Genomic DNA, 22,654 nt, shown 5'->3' with positions numbered 1-22,654 from the left:
TTAATAAAATAACTAACAATTATTATGGCAGGCACTCCGCTAAGTACTTTATTATATATTATTTTGTTAATTCTTACTGAAAAATTTCAAGGCAGGTATTGTTATCCAAATTTTAAGGATCAAAAAACTGAGGCAAAATTAGGAAGCAGGACACAACTGGGAGGAAATAGCAACACATATAAGAAAAGATTAGTATTCAGAATACATACAGAGCTCCTAGAAGTCAATAAGAAAAAGATAAACATCACACGGGAAAAAAAACAAAAAAGAAACTTCACAGAAATTCAAAACTGATAATATGCAGTGTTGGTAAGGATGTCAGAAAATGGGTACTTTCATACATTATCGGTGTGCATATAAAGTGCTAAATCTTTTTAGAGGACAATTTGTTAGTAGTTATCAAAACTTAAAACATGAATACTCTGTAAATCCACATCTGTAATCTAGTCAATGAATATGCTTGCACAGATGCAAAAAGATGTATGTCCTGGAATTGCATCTCACTACTTGTAATGTCAAACAATTAAAAAAAATATCTAAATGTCTACTAAAGGAATGTGTTAATCAAATTATGGTACAGCCACATAAATGGAATACTACCAACTTGGTACAAAAAATTATTTCAAAGTTTACTGATTCTCCATAAGACATATTATCAAGTGAGAAAAAGAAGATGCAGAACAACACATATGATTCCATTTATGTTTCAAAAAATGTAATGAACACTGCGTGGATATTACAAACAGGATCCGTGTATTAGATTGCTGGTTAGTCTAGATAACTAATTCTGTAATTCTACATTCTATTTATAGTTGCGGACGCCACAGGGTAAGTGAGTAGTCATGGATCACAGCTCCTCAAATCCTATTAGCCAAAGGATGGTCCAAAGCTCAGATGCCCGGGCATCCGCTGGGAGCTTGTTAGAAATGCTGAACCTTGGGCCCCATCCCAGACCTACTGAGTCAGGATCTGTATTTCACCAAGATCCCCAGGTGATTTATACTCACATTCAAGTTTGAGAAGCATTGGTTTAAATAAAAAGTACATTTTTTCCCACTAATGAGCAAAAGATGAACCAACATTACTAAGCCAATCTTGAGGATAACAATCTTGAGGTGGCAATGTTGTCATGAACTGAAAAATTTCTAGGAGTTAGCTAAGTTTGACCAGATATTTGATTCCTAAAGATAAAAATCTTTGAAAAATGCATCAAAATGAAGACAAGGATCCAGCAACAGCAGGGACCACAGAAAGTAGGCTGAGCCTGCCCCAGGCTAAAGGAAAGGAGTGCCACAGATGCCGTATGGGACAGGGAGTTGTGTCACTGCACTTAAGAAATGGACACACAATCAATTTCCCTGAGATCCCTCCTAGGAGTCTACAAGCAGGACAAGGTAAAGAGGTGATCAGAATATGGAGTAAGTCACCTTGCCTGCGGCAGAAGACCCAGAGAGGCAGAGGTGGCATCCAACATGAGGAGGAAAGAAAACCAGACTTTACTCATGAAACCCAGGAGAGTGAACACAAGCTACCCCACAGTACTGAACAGAACAAAAACCTGCAAAGATGCCAATTCCAGCCAAATCAACCTAGAAATTTAATTCAATGCCAATCACAATCCTAGTCTCAAGCACATTTGAAAAAATAAATAGGTAAAACCAACCAACACAATTTTGAAAACGGTAACAAGCAGGTGTTCCGTTACAGATACTAATATATATCAATAAAGCGACCTAGAAGGCCCAATTATTTGCCTTATAAGTTAGTTTGGACTTGATTTCAATTTCTCCCAAAGAAAATGGGCAATTGATGGGTTCTAGACAAGGGTGTTATGTGATCAGATTTTTATAAAAGCTACATAACATGTAATGCTGGTGTAGGGATAAGACCTGCTCAGAAGAACAAAACAGAATGTCCAGGAACATATCTATATACATATATGTATGTATGTGTGTGTATATGCTATAAATATACACACACACATATATGTTTTTATATGTGTGTGTATATACACACATGTACAGATACATATATACATCTCAAAACAATGAGGTAAAGTATGAATTATTCAATAAATTGTATTTCTGGCAAAAAAACAAAACAAAAACCAAAAAACCCACTTAGTTTAAGAAGTAAGTTGACCTCAGGTCAAGGCAGGGCAAGTTAGCAATACCAGGAGGTAGAGTAATGTGGATTTTTCAGACATCCTAGCATCTTGCTGGAAATGCAGGGTAGAGATGGGAAGGTGTGTGATTGCAATAAATATGCTAGTAGGGGCATAATCAGGAAAAGATTGCTTTATTGCTAATGTGTCCATTCATTCTGTCAGCATTAATCAATTACTATAATAACTCATAATTGGAATAAGTGCAAACATTTTTCATTTAACAGAAAATTGAAAAACTGAAATTCAAATAAATGAAATAATCTTTAGGATATATTTTGCATAAATATTACCTTATAAAAGATAAAATTTGTCATTCAATTTACTCTTCAAATATTTATTGAGTTATCTGCACGAGGCACTGCTCTCAGTGCTAAGACTCAGCAGTGAACAAACATAATCTCTGCTCTCAAATTACATTTTAACTGGGGAGACAAACAATAAACAAACAAGAGGCATAGTACATCAGATAGGATAAAATACTGTGGAAAACAGTAAGGCCGAAAAGAGTGCCAGCGCTGGAGTGGGAGAGGGGATTATTGTAACACTAAGCCAAGTTAGAGGCCTCACTGAGAAGGTGATGTAGAAGCAAAATTCTTTGAGTCAAGGGCATCAAAGGAGCAAATGAGGTGGACACTTGGGGCGGCCAGAGCAAGCCTGGCATGCTTGAGGAAACACAGGCCAGTGAGGCCAAATGCAGTGAGCCAGAGGAGACAGGAAAGGGTAAGATCAGAGAGATGTGTGGGGGAATCATGTGGGGTCTGTGTCTGCAGGTCCCTGGGAGGACTTTGGCTTGTATCTAAATTGATATCAGGTGTTACTGGAGGGCTCCAAGTGGAGAACTGACATGTTCTGGATTGTTGTAAGATCACTCTGGCTGCTGTGCTGGGTGAGGATGGGAAGGGGGATGGGTGGCAGCAAGCGTGGAAGCATGGAGCACAGGTAGGAGACTGATGGAAACCTGGAGAGCAGTGACGGGGGCCTGGATGGGGTAGAAGTGGAGGTGGTAAGAGTACCAGGATTCCGGGTATAGTATTTTGTATAGTATATGGTGTATGTATGGTAGAGAGGTCACAAAATTTATATAAGGATGAATAAAAGAAAAACTAATCAGAACTGGCTTCAGCGATTTTGGTCAGAGAGACTGGAAAAAAGGAACTATAACACTAATCTTAGAACTATTGAGATTGTGAAGACTAAGGGAGAAACAGGTTGGAAGAGGGTAACAAGCAAGAAACAGGTTTGTCATGCCAGAAAAAAATGAAAAAGGCTATTATATTATTTTACTGTTGCACTGAATATAACGTGGTAATTTTTCTATTATTGGTTTACTTTTTACCTGAATGAAAAATCATATAATACCGAACCATTTTTGAGCCAACTTTTATTAAAACATGCTTTAAACAACTAAGGAATTTAAACTATTCAGAAATGTATAATCAGAAACACAATTGTAGTGAAGGCTGATTTAATTGATGGTCTATTAATAATAATTTCTAGAAATCAGCTATTTCATTTTTGACATTAAAATAACGGGCAGTGCGGGTGACCTTTGGGGAGGGATCTTATCTTGCAAAGGACAAGTGAATGCCAGACAGGTTGTGCAGTGGATGCCTACTTACATCTCTTCAGCCTTAAGGCAAAGCTACTGATAATGATGGTTTCAAGAACATACTGAAATGCCCAAAGTACTATCAAAGAAAGCTAAAATTATATCAGCATGATATTAACATTATGTGTAATATTCCAATATCTAAGCCCCGACACTGCTGGGTGAGGGAGAAGTGACTATCTCTGTAATCTGTACCTGACACCCGAAACATTTTGGTTGGAAGGATTAAATGAGGGTGATGTATGAACAACCATTTAAAAAACTGGAAAATAGAAAGGCTAGAAATTTACCAAATACAAAGACAATTTTAAAAAAAAAGCCCAAGTGAGGTTTAATGAGTTCTTCGAGGGCACGTAACTAGTCGGTGACTAGTGCTAGAACATTTCTTTCTTCCTGGTCATGAGAATTCAGACTCACAAGTAAGGCTTTACCCAACTGGGATTCAAATAGAAAAAAATAATGACTAAGAAGCTAGGTGCATCATTTATTATTATATCATATCAAGACATTTCTATTGAAAAATAGCCAAATTTCCTAACCACTAAATGGCATGCAAAACAAAGATTGGGGTTTGTGTCATAACAGTTCCATAGATGTTTACATTTGATATAAGTACCCTAAACAACACAAAATCTTAATGTCTAAAAGGACCCTGGAGGTCATTTAGTCCAACTTTCTAGTCAATTTTAATTAGTGTAATTCATGTAATCAGATTATGAGGAAAATTTCTGGCAGCATTATTACTATATTCCTTACTGTTATATATTAGCTTTATAACCTGTAGCCCCTGAAATTTCCCTAATATCAATCAATATTACATATAACTCAGATAAGATATGCTTGAACCTTCTAATTAACTCTAATCAAAGGTACAGTTTAAAATATAAAATTCTCCTTTTGGGATTTTTGAATTTTCTTAGGTTTTCTCCTTTTAAACATTCTCCCATATTGCCTAAGACCTATAATAATAAGACACAATAATCTAATCTGGCATCAGAAACTACTGTAAACTCACCCTTCAGTACAACTGTGTACTTTCAAAGTAAAGGAGGTACCTGAAAAAAAGATCATCAAGATTCTACTCTATCTGTCCCCTCTATGATGACCAAAAAATATCTACTCCCATTCCATATAGTTAAAAGTTCCAGTATTTTATTGGGCTTTTTAAAAATGTGAGTGCATCTTCTATGTCTTGAAGTTAGTAGAGTTCTGAACATATTCAGATGGGATTTTAAACTCACCTTAAATATAACAAACCACATTTAACACAGACCTTGGTCTTGTACTTGAGATCAATTATCATGGAGTAGGTAGGAGAAACGGAAAGAGGAACAAGTTTCTTCTCTCTCCCAAGCTAGTTTGTTCTTTTAGTTTCTAAGTAATACTGTTAAATTTGAGTAACATAATAGTATATAACTAAATATACACATAGGTAAATATAAAAGCAATTTACGTTTTCGCCTCTTAGTCGCCATCTTGTCATGTAGATGAATTCCATAGTATGATCCTTCCCCATAATTTCACCATTGCACAGCACATCCAACTTTAAAAAGAATAGTTACAGACCCGTTAACATAAGTAATTTTGAATTCGTAACTGTTTTGCATGTTTTTTTTCAAATTTCAAAAAACATTCAAATAGTTGTAACAAAACAGATGTATTACTCATTACTTAAAAAGAACACAGTATTTTTATTAAAAGCACTGGTCCATCTCATACGTATTAATTCAGGTATAAGTACCATGAAGCACTGTTTGTCTTGTCCCACATACCTGTATCTCAGGCTCACACAAGTAATTTTGAAATGCAGTGTAAACTTTCTTAGTGATGTCGCTCTCTGCCACGTTTGAGATTTTAGAACTATTTCTGAGATTGCCTATTCCTGAATGAGAAGAAACTGTGGAAATCTCACAGTTACTCACAGCACTTTTGCTTTATGGATTTCTCTCTCAGAATCCTTTCACCTTCCCAAGATTTGAAAGAGTTACTATCCTCTCATTTGTTTGTATTCAAAGAGGGCAAATGAATGAATATGGATGCACGATTTATGGGGCCTTTGAGGCATATGAGAATTCCCAGAAATTAGCTATAGCTAAGTTGTCAGCACTGCTAGGCCCATGCCTCTGGCCTACGTCTCTCCTAGGGCTATCCAGCCTCTCTGCTCTGCTTGGTAACTTCCATTAATAATAACAGGGCGCCCTTCTCATCTACCATGGAACTTCAAAAAAGGGTTGGACTTATCAATGCTCACTCTTGCTCTAGTGTTGCAGGAACCAAACAACCCCCAATCCTTAAGAAGGCCACAGGAATTGTGGCTACGATTTACAGATTCAACAAAGCATAATCAAGGGTTTACAACAGATTCCTATAAAAAAAAAACACCATTTTGATTCTCTAGCTATTAAAAGCAAACTGACAGGATTTAATTTAAAAGTTGGAAGGGGAGAAGAATAGGTTTTAAACAGTTCTGTGTTTGGCTAAACAGAAAATAGAGTTTTGAACTTTAGGTTTAAAATGAACATAGTTCTAATTGTATTGGACAAATTATTAGATAAATTATATTGATTTTTTTGATGATTTATGGTGACTTACATGAACCTCAAAATGTTTTTCAGACATTTTATTTTTAAAAGACTAACACAAATAATTTCATTTTTTTCATCTTGCCCATAAAATAAATTCATAAACAAAGAAGTAATGGGACTTACATAGGATGCAATTCCTAATTAGGCATACTGCTTCTATTACTGTTATTTAAAAACCAAACTATCCTGCCCCAATAAGCACTGTTGTTACAGAATCTTTAGCTATCAAGTATTTCATTAAATTATCCCCCCCACATGTTGGGCAGCAAATAAGGGGGAACCAGTAAATACACTAAAAATTACAGAAGTCCTTTGCATTGGGATAGCTAAGGAGCTGTCAGTGGATTGAGTCTCTTCCCCGCCGTCTTTTCCTAGAGGGAAATATGTGCCAGCAGTAAGGCTGGACGAGGGTAATAGTTCTTTAAGCTCTAACAACTTCCTGAAAAATGGAAAATAACTCAGTGATTCACACTTAAAAGTCAGCAAATAAAATTGCATTTGGTATCTTGAAAGAAGGGAATAAAGTACAAAACCAAACCATAAAAACAATTTCATTTTCTATTTTCACCGTTATTTCTATAAACTGTTATTACCTTTTACTTTTAACAAGTACATAGGGCTTTGACTTTCACAATTTTTTTCCTAATGTAAAAGTTGATGTTTCTGGAAGTTTTTTTTTTTATATGTAGGAGTAAACCATAGTGAGAATTAATTTTTCATCCATATATTAGTGATTTGGGAGCATTTTTTAAAGTTAAGTTCAGGATCAGAGGCTTTTTAAAAAACACAGATTTGCTACCTATCAACGCCTATGTTTCAAATCCCATTTCATTGCTGCTATGATTGTTCATATGAACACTGGGGTACATCAGCCTGAAAAACTATGTTGCCTTTGGTGTCTTTGTTAGGAAACCAGTCTTGGTCTTTAGTTTTTTTTGATGCTACTATCAGAACCCAAAGGGGAGGAAGAGGTAATTAATATAAATTGTAAGACTGCCATTCCAGCAGATGAGAAATAATAGCCATGTTTCCTCATTATGTTATAATCATACTCCTAGGATCATAAACATTCTCTAAACATTGAACACATACGAGTTGTACTGTGATCAATATCAGGGCAATTTATCTCTCCTGTAAAGAAACTGGCAAAACCTAGGTTTCACCTAGTGCTCAACAATATTACTTTTGCATATCATGAAATTAAAGGAACATTACTTACAAAATCCCTTTTGAAAAAAGATGTTTTACATTCTAAAAAAGAAGTCTATAAAGAATTGGTTACAAAGGGATTGCAAAGGTCTCAGATTAAAAACAAAAAGACACACCCTAAAGCATTTGGCATAAAAAAAAACACAAAAAAAGAATCCATTTAACTGAGATATTTCTTTTGAGAATACTTAGTTATTTAAATGTCTTCTCTAATTATAAAACAGTAAATGCATTAGTATCATGTTTTAGTCAGGATGTTCAATTAAAAAATACAGATTACATAAATAAAATATTATATTCTAAAAATTAAATTTTTAACATGAATACGTTTCCAAAAATTTTAGTTTAAATATATTCCCAGTTAATTTTTACTTATTTTGTTAGAATTTTACTTCAGATCAGAATTACCAAAAAGATCAAGGTTAGACTATTAACTTACCTCATAAGAACTTGGAAGCTTTAGTTTTAAACTCAGAAATTTTTTAATAGTTCCCACAGTTACACGTGTAGAACATCGAATGAATTTCTTCATTAAACCCTAAAGGAAATAAAGATTATTAATTAAAATATTCTACCTTATTTTAAAAGAAACCAAAGGGGTTATTTCATTTTGAGTGTTTTCAAAATGTGTTCTGAAAATATTACAATTTATAGCTCTTTAGTACTTGTGGATAAAAAAGTTCCTAATTCTTAGATACACAACATTCTTCAAGAATGTACTATCATGTATGCTAGGAAAATCCTGGCAAATAGATAATCTGCATACCTCTAGACCAGCGGTTCTCAACCTGTGGGTCGCGACCCCTTTGGGGGTCAAACGACCCTTTCACAAGGGGTCGCCTAAGACCATCGGAAAACAAAAAGATATTTACATTACGATTCATAACAGTAGCAAAATTAGTTATAGAGTAGCAACGAAAATAATTTTATGGTTGGGGGTCACCACAACATGAGGAACTGTATTAAGGGGTCGCGGCATCAGGAAGGTTGAGAACCGCTGCTCTAGACACTTTGGTGAACACCTCATGAGTTTAACTGAAAACAAAGGTCACAAAAAGCATATAAAATATTATACAATGTCATTTCTGAAAGTATTAGGGACATTCTGAAAAAGTCTCATAACTTCTAAATATTTTAAAAAGCAGTCATGTCAATTGTGGCTCTAAGGAGCCCTAGGGGTCAACAGAGGCCAGTTAGGCCACAAGAGTCCCAGCAACTAAGTCACGTGGAATGAACTCTTGGTTGGGAAGAAACACGCCCAGTCAGTGTTGGATGGGCTGTGGCAGTACTTGACTAAAAAAACAATGTTCTATGTGCCTTGGTTTTTTTCATTTCATCAGCAGTAGTAATTCACTCTTTAAGCTTGAACATTACTAACATATAAGAACCAGTCCAGAATGGATGCCCAAACTGAAAATGAGTCAAAATGAGGTTACAGACGTGATAAATACGAACCAATTTGTGAGATAAATTTACATCCCCAAACTTTAGAAGAAGTTACCAATACTAAGACAAAAACCAAAACAAAAACCAGCGATTGGATCTTTTAAAAATACATTTTTATATGAAGAGGAAATTAGGTCAATAATTTGGACACGTTCTTAAATTAATTAAGTCAAAAGTAGAACTATCCAGTCAATATGTATTTCCTAGCAAATATATTCCCAGCAAAATTACCTGTATTTCCTAGCAACGACCAATGAAATGAATCTACAAATGATACTTTGTCACAATTCAGATGGTAAAGTATCCATTAAAAGTAGTTAAAAGTTACCTCTAAAGCAAAACATACTCTACCCATTTCAAAGGTGAAGACTGACATCTAAACAGCATGAAAACAAAGGGATAAATGTACATATAGATCTTCTCTGTTATTTGTTCACAACTCAACCACACCAAGGTTTCCTATCTACTTTCTTGCTCCAAATGGCTAGCATTTTATAGGTCCCAGTTAAGTTAGAGAATAATGTGAGGATATTGGAAGGCCCTCTAAGTGTATTTTCATCTGCAGAGAAATCTCAGGTTGTTGAAAGAAGATACAGAAATGACCATGAAAAAAACCTTTCAGAAATTATAATTATAGAAATGTCAGAAGAGTTAAAAGAAGATTTGAGAATCTAGGCAAAAGCTTGTTTCTGGGATTCATAATTCAATCATTTGAAATCAATCTCTAACAAATTCCAACCTAAATATTAAATTTAATATTTAATTTGTAAGTACTTACAAAATAAAAATATAACAATTATGCATTCTTTCTCAATAGAAACACTTTATAATTATACCAAATTACCCGTGTTGTTTTCTAGCTAAGCTAAGTACACCTGGGAATTGCTCTACATATCTCTGAAAAGTAACTGACACATTTTAAGAGGGGCAATGGCAATTAAGAGTGTTCAGTAGATGATGAGGGTGATGGGGAGAACCTTAAAGAGAGGACCCGAAGAGCTGTGCTTCTTCCTTACCATTTCATTTCATAACACACATGGAAAAGGGGGAAATATTTGTCCTACACACAGGCAGGTAAAGGGAGACTGCTGCCTGAGGCAGTGGATGTATAGTCCAGGCCCCGTCGAGCTGCCCTGAGGGGAAGAACATTTCAGGCACACCTGTATATTTGAAGAAATATTATAAGGAGTGTTTGGAGAATGTTACCTTTCCCTTTCATGAGACAATCCCCTTGCCTTCTAACTTGCTCCTTCCAACTCAGACCAGAAGAGGAACAGTTCAAAAAAGTCTGCTTTAATGTGGTTATCCTAGAGTACCCATTATCCCTTTGTTCTAGAAGAGTTAAAAGACTTGATCTGAAATTAGATAGTGGTCCATATCACAAATTAGATGGGCTTCCAGTTCTAGGACATAATTCAACAAATTCTAATTCTTATGATAATAATTAATGTTTTGACTATTCCAGGTCCCTTGGATTTCCTAAGTCTTTCAAGGTCGGCCTGTCAATTTCTGCAAAAAGAGTTTGTTTTTTGCAGAAATTTGGTTAGGGTTTTCACTGAATCTGGAGAGCAATTTGTATAGGATTAACATCTTAATAATATTAAGTGTGCCAATCCATGAACATGGGATGTCTCATTTATTTAGGCCTTAATAATTTCTTTCAACATTTTGTAGTTTTCAGTGTATAAATATTACACTTTTTCTTGGTTAAACATATTCCTAAATATTTTATTCTTTTTGATGCTATTATAAATGGAATTACTTTAATTTCATTTTTGGATTGTCATTCCATGTTTGTTCCTAATTCTTATATCCTGCAAACTTGATAAGCTTGTTTATTAGCTATAATAGTTTTTCTGTGAATTCCCGAGGATTTTCTGTATTTCAGATCATGCCATCTGCAAACATGGTTTTACTTCTTTTCCAGTCTGGATGATTTAATTTCTTTTTCTTGTCTAACTGCTCCAGCTAGAACCTCCAGTAGAATGTTGAATAGAAGTGGTGAGAGCAAACATCCTTGTCTTGTTTCTGATATTAGGGGAAAAGCTTTCAGTCTTTCACCATTAATTATGATAGCTGTGGATTTTTTGTAGATGCATTTTATCAGGTTGAAGAAGTTCCCTTTTACTCCTAATCTGAGTGTTTTTTAACAAAAAAAACTGTTGGATTTTGTCAAATGCTTTCTCTTCGTCTACTGAGATGACCATGTGGTTTTTCACCCCCTTAAAAAAAATTAATATAGTCTATCACCACTAATTAAGTTTTGTATGTTGGTCATGGTGTGTAACCCTTTTTATAAGCTGCTAGATTCAGTTTGCTAGTATTTTTTGAGGATTTTTGCATCTGTATTCATGAAGAAAACCGGTCATAGTTTTCCTTTTTAAAAAACTACTCTGCAATTTTTATTGTGGTAAAAAACACATAAAATTTACCATCTTAACCATTTTTAAGTATATAGTTCAGTAGTGTTATGTATATTCACATGTTGTGAAAACATCTTCAGAACGTTTTCATCGTGACAAACTGAAACTCTATACCAATTAAATAACTCCCTTTCTGCCCTCCCCTGACCCCTGGTAACCATCATTCTACTTTCTGTTTCTATGAATTTGACTAAAAGTGGGATCACATAGTACTTATCTTTTTTGTGACTGGCTTATTTCACTTAGCATAATGTTCTCAAGTTCATCCACACTGTAGGATATGACAGGATTTCCTTCCTTTTTAAGGATGAGTAACATTCCATTGTATCTCCCATTTTGTTTATCCATTTATGTTGTTGGACATTTGGATTGCTTCTATCTCTTAGTTATTGTGAATAGTGCAGCTATGAACATGGGTGTCCAAATATCTTTTCAAGACTCTGCTTTCAATTCTTTTGGATATATACCCAGAAATGAGATTGCTAGATCACAGGGTAGTTCTGTTTTTAACTTTTCAAGGAACCTCTATGCTGTTTTCCATAGAGGCTGCACATTTTACAATTCTTGTTTTACAATTTTAACAATAGTACACAAGGGCTCCTATGTCTCTATATCCTCACCAACACTTGCCTTTTTCTGTTTTGCTATGGTTTTGATAGCAGCCATTCTAATGGGTGTGAAGCAGTGTTATTACGGTTTTGATTTATATTTCTCCGGTGACTAGTGACGTAGAGAACCTTTTTTTTATGTTTGTTAGCCATTTTTATATCATCTTTGGATAAATGCCTATTTAACTCCTTTGCCCTATTTTTATTTGGATTATTGGATTATTTTTGTTGTTGAATTGTAGAGTTCTTTGTATATTCTGGATATTAACCCCTTATCAGTACATGATTTGCAAATATTTTCTCCCATGCTGTAGGTGGCCTTTTCAGTCTGTTGATCATGTCTTTTGATTCATAAAAGTTTTTATTGTGATGTCTTTGGTTTTGGCATCTGGGTAATATTGGCCTCATGGAATAAATCGGAAGTGTTCCTTCTTCTATCATTTGGAAGCATTTATGAAATGCTTATGGTGTTAATTCTTTTTGAAACATTTGGGCTTTTCTTTGTGGGAACTTGTAAAAATTTTAAATTACTAATTTCATCTCTTTGCTTGTTATATAGGTCTATTCAGATTTCTATTTCTTTTTTTTCCTCAGTTTTGGCAGTTCATGTCTTTCTAGGAATTTTCCATTTTATCTAAGTTATCTAATTTTTTGGGGCATACAACTGTTCATAGCATTCTCTTATAAGTCTTTCTATTTTTGTAAAGTTACTAGAAATATCTTCTTTTATTCCTGATTTTAGTAAATTCAGTCTTCTCTTTTTTCCCTTACTATCTAGCAAAAGATTTGCCAATTTTGCTGATCTTCACAAAGAACAATGTTTTGGTTTCATTAACTTTCTATGTTGCTTATCTATTCTCTATTTTATTTTTAAATCTAATCTTTATTAATTCCTTTCTTCTTTCAGTTTGTTCTTCTTTTCTAATTTAAGGTAGATTAGGTTATTAATTTGAGATCTTTATTCTTTTTATAGGTATAAATTTTGCTCTAAACACTGCTTTTACTACATCCCACAGTTTTGCTATGTTGCATTTTCAGTTTCATTTATCCCAAAGTATTTTCTAATTTCCCTTGTGATTTCTTTGACATATTGCTTATTTAGAAGTGTCTTGCTTAATTTCCATACAATTGCTAATTTTGCCAAGTTTCCTACCATTACTGACTTCTAATTTTATCCCATTATGCTTGGAGAATATACTTTGTATAATTTCAATCCTTTTAAATTTATTGAAATTTGTTTTGTGTCCTAAGATATGGTCTATCCTGAAGAATGTTCCATATACACTTGAAAAAAATTTGTATTCTACTGTTGTTGGGAAGAGACAGATGTTTGTTAGGTCTAGTTTTAGTGCTATTCAAATCTATTTCCTTAGCGACCTTTTTGTCTAGTTCTAGCTATTATTGAAAGGTGGTATATTGTTAAATTGTCTATTTCTCCCTTCAATTCTGTCAGGTTTTGCTTATATTTTGGGGCTCTGTTGTCAGGTATATTTATAACTGTTTTATTTTCTTCATGGGTTCACTTTTATCATTAAAAAATGTCCTCCTTTGTTTCTGATCATTTTTGTCTGAAAATCTATTTTGCCTGATATTACTATAGCTATTCCTGTTCTTTTGGTTACTGTGTATATGTTATTTCTTTTTCCAATCTCCTACTTTCAACCTATTTGTGTCTTTGAATCTAAGGTATATGTCTTGTAGATAGCATATAGTTGTGTCATGTATTTTTATCCATTTTGCCAATCTCCACCTTTAACTGGAGAGTTTAATCCACTTTCACTTAACGCAATTACTGATACGGTAGGATTTATATCTGCCATTTTGCTATTTGTATTCTGTATGTTTTAGGTCTTTTTGTTCTTCTATTTCTCAATTACTTTTTTATTTTGTGTTAGAGATACTTTCTATTATATCATTTTAATGGCCTTATAGTTTCTTTTCCTATATAGTTTCAATTTATGACTTCCCTGAGGATAACAATTAACATCTGAATTTATAACAATCTAGTTTGGATTAATACTATCTTAATTTCAATACTACACAAAAATTTGCTCCTATATACATATAGCTCTGTTCTGCCACCCGCCTTGAAAAAGTTAAAAACAAATACATTTATTTTGTCTTTTATGTTTACCTGTCTATTACCTTTATCACTGCTCTTTATTTATTAAGGTGGATTTGAGGTACAGCCTATTGTCACCATTTAGGCCTGAAAGAATCCCTTCACTATTTTTTTGCAAAGGTCTGGTAGTGTCACACTGTTAAGTTTTTGTCTGGGATTATCTTAATTTTCCCTCTCTTTTTGAAGGATATAGATTTTTGATGGACACAGTATACTTGGTTGACAGGTTTTTTTGTTTTTTTTCTTCTTTCAGTACTCTGCATATGTCATCCTACTCCCTTCTGGCCTCTAGCTTCTGATGAGAAATCAACTGCTATTACTGGCGATCCCTTCTACGTGATGAGTCATTTATTTTTGCTTTCAAGATTCTGTCTTTCAATAGTTTGATTATGATGTGTCTTGCTATGAATTTGAGTTTATCACACCTAAAGTTTGTTGAGCTTCTTAAATGGTTAATGTCTTTATCAAATTTGGGAATGTTTGGCCATTATTTCTTCAGTTATACTTTCTGCCCCTTTCTCTCTCTCTTTTTTGGGACTTCATTATGTGTAGGTTGGTAAGCTTGATGGTGTCACAGTCTCTCAGGACCTGTTCCTTTTTCTTCATTCTTTTTTTCTGTTATTCAAACTGAATAATCTCGATCTTCAAGTTTTGGGTTCTTTTTCTATGATACAAATCTGTTGAGCCTTTCCACTGCATTTTTAAATTTGTTACTTTTCAACTCCAGAAGATTTAAAAAATAATTTCTATCTCATTAATATTTATTATTTTGTGAGACTGCTCCTGTACTTTCATTTAGATATTTAGACACGGTTTTAGTTCTTTGCACATATTTAAAATGGATGATTTAAAATCTATATTTAGTAAGTTCAATGTCTGGACTTCTTTGGGGGCAGTTCTATTGACTACTACTTTTCCTGTTTATGGACTATACTTTCTTGTTTCTATTTGTCTTAATGTTTTGTTGAAAACTGAACATTTTAATTAATATAATGTGACAACTTTGGACAAGCAGATTTCCTCTGACCTTTCAGGGTTTGTTGTTGTGGCTATACCTTGCTGTTTCTCTTTGTTTAATGACTTACCTGCAAAATCTTTTGTATACTTTATAGTATGTGGCCACTGAAGTTTCCATCTAGTGATTGGCTAATGATTGAACAGAGATTTCCTTATACACTTGGGACTCTGTGTATATGTTTGGGGGACACACCAACACTAAATCAGGTTGTTGACAACTGTGTCTTAGTTTCGCTTCTTGTGTGCAGAGCCTCAAAGTCGGCTAGAGGTGACAGCTTGGCACCTATTCATGTCTTTCCTGAGCATGTACACAGTCCTGTGTGTGTGCTTGGACTTCTAGATTCCCAGGAATATGTCAGAGCTTTTCAAAGCCCCTATCCTATAGACTTTGATATCTATAGACACCTCATCCTGCAGCTTTTCCTTTTAAGCTTTTTGGTTATATCTATTGTTTTCCCCAAATGTTATCATTACCTCAGGCAGTCATGAAATTAAAACATTTGTCTGTAATTGGTTTTGACAAATGCTCATCCCTGCACTCCCCATCAGCCCAAAGAGAAAGGCTTTTTTTTCACTAGGCAAGCTCCAAGTCAGGTCTACTATAAACAGTCTTATAAATGGGGTATCCCAGGAACCACCAGACAGGTCCAATAATGAAAATTATTTGGCAATTAGGTTTTGAAAGAGCTCCACCCTCCACCACTCTTTTGTCCCTTTGGTGCCTGAGATGCTGCAGTGGGAAAATGGGCTGTTATTTTTCAAGTTTACTCCAGAGTGAGGGATTGGGACTAAGGTAAGTTAAAATGCCAAAAAGTCAGCCATTTTTCTTGATTAAATGCTCCATAGGTTTCTGTAAGACTTTGGTTAATTATTAGAATTCTAAAAATGTTGATTCTGGAAATTGTTGACAGTTATTTTTCATTACTTTTATGGAGGAGCAAATTTTTGGAGGTCCTTACTCTATTTTTTACTGTCTTTCTGCCCTTGGCTTTGACTTTTAAATTACAAAAGCAGTTAGTATACTGCATAAACTACACATGCAACTACTCCACCTCCACATTCAAGAATCACATCCTACTGCAGAGGAATGAGATGGCTGAGGAGGCTATAACGAAACACAGACATTATTTCGGTGTCATTGAGGGGTTTATACTCATGTTTCAAGGACAAGATAACAGCAAAAAACATAAAAGACAGCATCAGCGCCTAGTATCTTTAGGAACACAATAAATGCTGATTTAATAAATAACAAACTAGCCCTAATTGACTGATAAATGCAAGTTACATAATTTCAAAGAAGAGATTCACTAGGGTAGAAAAGGCATCACAAAAAATAGAGGTCTCTGCTTGGGTCTTGACAGAAGCATAGGACAGTGGTGAGAAGAGAGAAAAACATGCCAAAAAGGAAAAGTGATTCAAAGCTCTAGAGAGTTTAAATATTATTAATATAAGCCTTTCTATATTCTGGATGCAAGTACTTTGTCAGGTATTAGTGCCAACATACATGTTGGTACTCATATAAAGCAATAAACATTTGTCTTCAGAGTAAGGCTTATTGATGGGTATAATGGGAGATAAACTAATCAAGACAGAGGCTAGTTAGTGAAAATCCTTGAATGCTAACATAAGGAGTTAAGACAGTCTATAAGCCAGAAGGTGGCAAACTATGGCCACAGCCCTCAAGCCAAATCTGGATGGCCACCTATTTATGTAAGTAAAATTTTATTGGAACACAACCATGCCAGTTCACTCACTATCATCTATGGCTGCTGTAGGGCTACAATGAGTAAGATGAGTAGTTGCAACAGAGACTATATAGCCCACGGAGGCTAAGGTATTTACTGTCTGACCCTGATATTGGCTTTGACTCTGGCCCTCACCCTCTGCCTTGCACACAGTCAGGTTGTGGCCTCAGCCTTACATAATAAAAAAGAACATGTAAGAGACAACTTTAAAAATCTATATATAAGGTGAGCAGCATTAGACTCAGGGAAATTTTGCTGGACTTATGACAGGTTGAAGGGAAGGAGTAAAAGGTCAAAGATGACTCCAAGATTCTGAACATGTATGATTGGTTGAAAGATGGTAGTGATAACTGAAATTGCATATTTGGAGTAAAGTTAGGTCAAAATATAATGAATATGTGTTTAAATGTGTGAAGTTTCCAGGTATTAGGGAAATTGCCAACTGGGATACTTAAAAGTAGAGCTATAATACTTCAACTTGGGAGAAATGGTAGGGTTGGAAATGGGGGTTTAAAAGTTCTTCATATAGTTAAAGCCATAAAAAATGGAAGTGACTTCCCAGGATGAATACAGAGAAAGAATAAATGAATGAAGCACCAGGTATTAGGATCTACTCACACAGATCAAGGAGAAGACAGGAAGAAGTGGAGCCAATGGAGACAGTGTAGGAATGGCCAGAGAGAAAAGGTGAGAATCAGAGTAGCATAGCAGAAGTCAGGTAAGCTATGAAAGCTGTTTTAAGAATGAAGGCACAAGGATGAAGGAAAGCCTATAAAGGAAAGAGTAAATGGGTAAAAGGTCAACTGTAATGGCGAAGTGTCAAAGATGTCAAAAAGAGGAGAATATCAAGGTGGAGAGTACTTAATTTTTCAGATGATTTTCTAGAATTCAATGCTTTATAACTGTAATTCTGCAGAGAAGTAAACTTTACATTTATTTATAAATATATTCAGCCTTTGTATTAATTTTCACATGTATTAGAGATGATGCTCACAATCTCTATTAAGAAGAGCTTCCCAAAATGGGGATTACAGAAATGATTGGCAATAAGAAAAAAATAAAACGTTATTAAAAACCCTGATGAATACAAGAAGCAAAAAAAGGGTGTTCAACCAGAGCATAATAAACAATGGAGAAGCCTGGGAAGAAAAACAGATACAATGGCCGCTTCTCTAAAGATTGCTGTACTTTATTACAGGCCATGTCCAACCAACCCCTATCAACTAAGTCAATTATCTTACTGTTTTATAACTGTTTGTTTGTGTAAGACCTCACCAAACTTCGAGTGAAAAATTTTTTTACTACTTATATCTTCACTGCCTAATATCCACATAGTGGATAGTCACTGAACCACTATGCTTAAATATTTCTTTGTGCAAGGTGCTGGGAACACTTAAATCTGAATTGAAAAATTATTTTTAATTTCCTAATAAAAAGTCATTAAATGTATTAGTAAAAAATCAACCCATTGGCCTACAGATTACAGAGAAAGTAAAAAGAGGCAATTCTATGAACAAAACATGAAATACAAAAAAAGAAACCATGTTCTCAATGGCTAACATTTGCTAGGACAAAGTGAGAAAAATCTAAGAGGTAAAGCAGTGAACATTTATAACGAAAACAAAAGTTACTGCAATAAAAAAGCAGAAGACATTATTTAAATAGCGCCATTTAAAGCTCAAAGAAAATCAATAAAAGTGAGTAGGGTGTTTTAAAACTCTCTAGTATATAAATCCTTGACAAAAAGGTTCAATTAGTAGATCGAGAACCAGGATTAGAAATGGAGATTCTATAGGAAATACCTTGGAGCCTTCAAGGACTTTCAAAGTTCAAATGCACTTTATGACATCTAATTTTACTCATAACCAATTATATTATCGATAAAATGTATAAGCCATGACATGAATAGTTTTTTTAAGTTGCAAATAAAAATACAGAAATAAAGGAGAAACTTAGAAGAGGGTGAATTAAAGGGCTGGCGACACTGCCTGACAAGAAATGATCTGAGTTGGTTAGCACACTTAAAAGGGAAAAACAATGTATATGAACTCCCAACAAAGGTATAAAAGGAGGTGGAGAGGAAAAATAGAGGTGTGATTCTCTGCATTAGCCACTAGGTGGTGGCATTGTCCCAAGACGGTTCAGTTGTAGGGGGCAGGAAATCAGGTGCCTAGAGTAAGCAATTGCTCGGCCATTTGTAGGTATGGGACCGTCAGAGAATACATTCTACTTGATTAATATAAACTTTGAAAGCAAACACTTTGAAACATTAGGAAAATCAACAACAAATTATATGAAATAATTATAAAATATACAATTGTACTTGTCCACTTACCTTCACTACATTGTCTCCTGATTGCCCATTATTTCGTAAACAATCTAGACATATAGCAATTTGTGGGTCACTTCTGTGATAGTCTTTATCATCTTGATTTTCATCACCTTCTTCATCTACTTTAGATTTGTCACCTTTTGAATTATCATCTGTACAATTTAAACAAAACTAAGTTACATATTACTCAAAGTTGATAAAGTTAAGCAGCAGTACATTAATCATCAGAACAAAAATCAACTTTAAAAAACATTTAACAGTTTTTGATGAAGAATAACTGAAAATCTTAATACTTTTAAAATGTTCCACCCAACTCAACAATGGAAATATTTTTAAAAACCATCAGTGACTTAGTAACATAGTCTAAGATGTTTAGGCTCACTGGGATATCCAAATGAAAGATTCAGGACTAGCTATATTTGGTCACAAAAATAATTGCAATTAGTGATTATTACATCACTTAGAAAGTAGACAGGAAAAAAAAAATACTTCCAGATTCTATATATATTCAAATTTAAAACCAAGTACTCTTTTCAAACTATAAAATATTCTTTCTTTAGGTTCAAAAAATTTCAAATTATTAGTAATATGCATGAAACAGCTAGTGAAATGAGTATAATGAATTAGCTTTTTAAATATGTATATAGCTATATAACCTGTTAAAACACCATTAAAGAAATCAGAATAGTATACTTTATATCCAAATTTATTTAACCTATAAATACCTGCAGCCTGCATATAATGCAACTATATTTGTTGGTTCATTCATTTACTGAGTGCCTTTAACTCTATGTTAGATATGCACTGTGCGAGGCTGGAGGGAACAATATTGAAACTAGTGCGTTCTCATCCTCATAGTGGCCAGGGTATAGAAGGAGATACAGACAACTAAAGAAAACAAACAGATGGAGGAGTGGAGTAAGGCCTTTGATGGAAGAGGTAAAATAGGCCATGTGGGCACATACAAGAGGTAGTCAACTCAAACTCTGAGTGAAGCAGAGATTCAGGCAAGTTCCCAGATAAACTATCTCTAAGCTGAAACTTGAAAGAATTGGCCAGCTAAACATTACAGTATAGAAAAGCCCAGAAAAATGGATAGGTTAGCTACTCCATAATGACTGTAGTGTAAGCATTATTATGGTTATATCATCACAAGCAGGTGGGTTCTCTTTCTTTGCATTCTTTCTTCTACATATTTACATGGAACCCACATAGATGGTAGCTGCCTTTTATGAACCAAACTCCCAGCTTCAAGAAAAGATCCCAATTCTACACTGAAACCAAAGACCAAATATTATAATAGTTTTTAAAAGGTGGAAATAATGGGAACAGGGGGATAAACATAAAGCAGGCTATAGTCCTTCGCAGTCAGTCTATAAGATACACAGAATCATGGACTAACCCTATCATAAATAGCTTCTGATGATGATCCCCTGGGCACCTGTCCTCTTGAAAAGGTAGTCAAAAGTCAGAACATTTAGTCACCTTTATATTATCTACATTTTTATTATAGCACTACTGTCTAAATTATAATTTGCACCTGGGTAAAAATAGGCCTTTAGTTAAGTAATTTTTTGTCAGGCTTGGATTCTTTGCCCATTTTGATGTTATACATAAAAAATAATCCCTTACTACCTTCTCCCATCATTCAAAACTATTCTCAAACCCTCCCCTACTGTAGGAAGCCAGCCCTGCATAGTTAAGTTGAACGAATAAAACTATGATCCCCATTTTACAGATGAAAAGAGACATTTTCTCACCTATCTTATGATGTATAATTGACAATCCTATGATCTTATAGGAAAGCCAGGGGTGCGAGACAGAGCTCACAAGTGAGCCTATAAAAACGCACCTAGATCCTTGAAAGATTTCAGTAGTATTTAGGCCATCTTGAAATAAATCTATTAACAATAGGAAAGAATACTATTTCCTTATAATTTCAAGTATGTTGTACTTTTATTTCCTTTGTGTGAACTATATACTTACAAAAAGCCTTTTCTCTGCTCAGTAAGGTTTGCCACTTTGCTGAAATTATTAAGAATTTACTGATTACTGAGTCTCCTGGAGCCCAGAAGAAAAACTTGGACACTTAGCATTGGTGATGGAAAAAATTCCCGGAAGCACCTAGAAATAGCTTTCAAATTCCAGGATATATAAAAATTTGTATTATCTGGGCTCCACCTATGAAAACTTCATTCCAAGACCCCCTTGCTATGCTCTCAGCCACATCTCAGTTCTCTCTCCTATTCAAACAAACCTACAAAACAAAATAAATAAAACAAAACCCCTCACTGTTTAGTTCCAGGCTATGGCTATTTCTTACTTCAGTTTCCTTTAGCTCTAAAGCAAATATTACTATAATCAGTATCCCGTTTTCTGTTTTATCTCCTATTTCTCTCTTCCCAAAGTCTAATTTCCTGTATATCCAATTACCTTCAATTGGAGTAGATCCAGATTTACAAACATTTTATAAAAGGTACATAATAAGAGAAAGCTTTATAATATAAATAAAGGGGTACACGAATTTTCTACAGGAGCAATTTGAGCTTGAAGAGAGATATTAGTTCACCAAAGCTACAAAAAAACTAACCAATTTGAGAGATGCTGTCAGATACAGATATAAAAGAAAAGTCACCTTGTCCATTTTCTTGAGGCTTATTTTTCTTCCAAAATTCAGATTCACGCTCAAGTTCTTCTAATTTAAAAGAAAAAAGTATAAAAATAATAGAAACAATCATGAAATCTTTAACAGAAATGTTGATTTCATAAAAGAGAAATCTGCAAGAAGCAACTTACGTTCTCGTAATCCAGGGACCAGTTTAAATATGATTTCCTCTAATGTATTATCCAACCTTCCAAAGGGGAAAAGAGAATATGCTAACAATGAAGACATCAAAATCCAATACATAAAGTTTAAAAACTTGTATTACAAAATATACAACATACCCAGTTTCAGCACATATACCTAACTCCTCTGCAGGTGGAGCACACCTATTTCTAGCTTTTCCCACGTGGTAGATTGATTACAAAAATGGTTCTAGTCCCTAGCTCTCCCTATATCCACACCCTCTGAAGATGATTTTGAATTCCTCCCTTGATTAAGGAATGGAGTCTATCTTCTCCCCACCTCAAGAATATGGGCTAGCCTTGAAATATGCTAAGGCCAATGGAATATGGCACAAGTGATATTATGCTTAGTTCAGAGCCTAAGCCTTAAGAGGCATATGTTTTTGTTTTTGTTTTAATTAAAGTTTACTGGGGTGACATTGGTTAGTAAAATTACATAGGTTTCAAGTGTACAAATCTGTAATTCATCATCTATATATCACATTGTGTGCTCACCACCCAGAGTCAGTTCTCCTTCCATCACCATAGATTTGACCCCCTTTTC

The 22,654-nt window shown here is 34.5% G+C and overlaps 1 protein-coding gene across 15 annotated transcripts in view; it reads right to left on the bottom strand.

Annotated features, from left to right (window-relative positions):
• Positions 1–22,654, bottom strand: part of PCGF5 (polycomb group ring finger 5) — a 111,845-nt gene that overhangs the window by 14,207 nt on the left and 74,984 nt on the right. For 14 of the 15 annotated variants that reach the window (XM_019639075.1, XM_019639064.1, XM_019639068.1 and 11 more), the window contains 5 exons: positions 22,060–22,115; positions 21,899–21,958; positions 19,267–19,415; positions 8,010–8,108; positions 5,230–5,319 (listed from right to left, as the gene is read on the bottom strand). In XM_019639075.1, coding sequence (XP_019494620.1) covers positions 5,230–5,319; positions 8,010–8,108; positions 19,267–19,415; positions 21,899–21,958; positions 22,060–22,115 — 454 coding nt within the window. The remainder of the gene's footprint in view (positions 1–5,229; positions 5,320–8,009; positions 8,109–19,266; positions 19,416–21,898; positions 21,959–22,059; positions 22,116–22,654) is intronic. The other variant, XM_019639077.1, reaches the window with a different exon arrangement.

The sequence above is a fragment of the Hipposideros armiger genome, unplaced genomic scaffold (assembly GCF_001890085.2).
Source record: "Hipposideros armiger isolate ML-2016 unplaced genomic scaffold, ASM189008v1 scaffold_42, whole genome shotgun sequence".
In the NCBI taxonomy this organism is placed as follows: Eukaryota; Metazoa; Chordata; class Mammalia; order Chiroptera; family Hipposideridae; genus Hipposideros; species Hipposideros armiger.
This window is presented reverse-complemented; position numbering and strand designations above follow the sequence as displayed.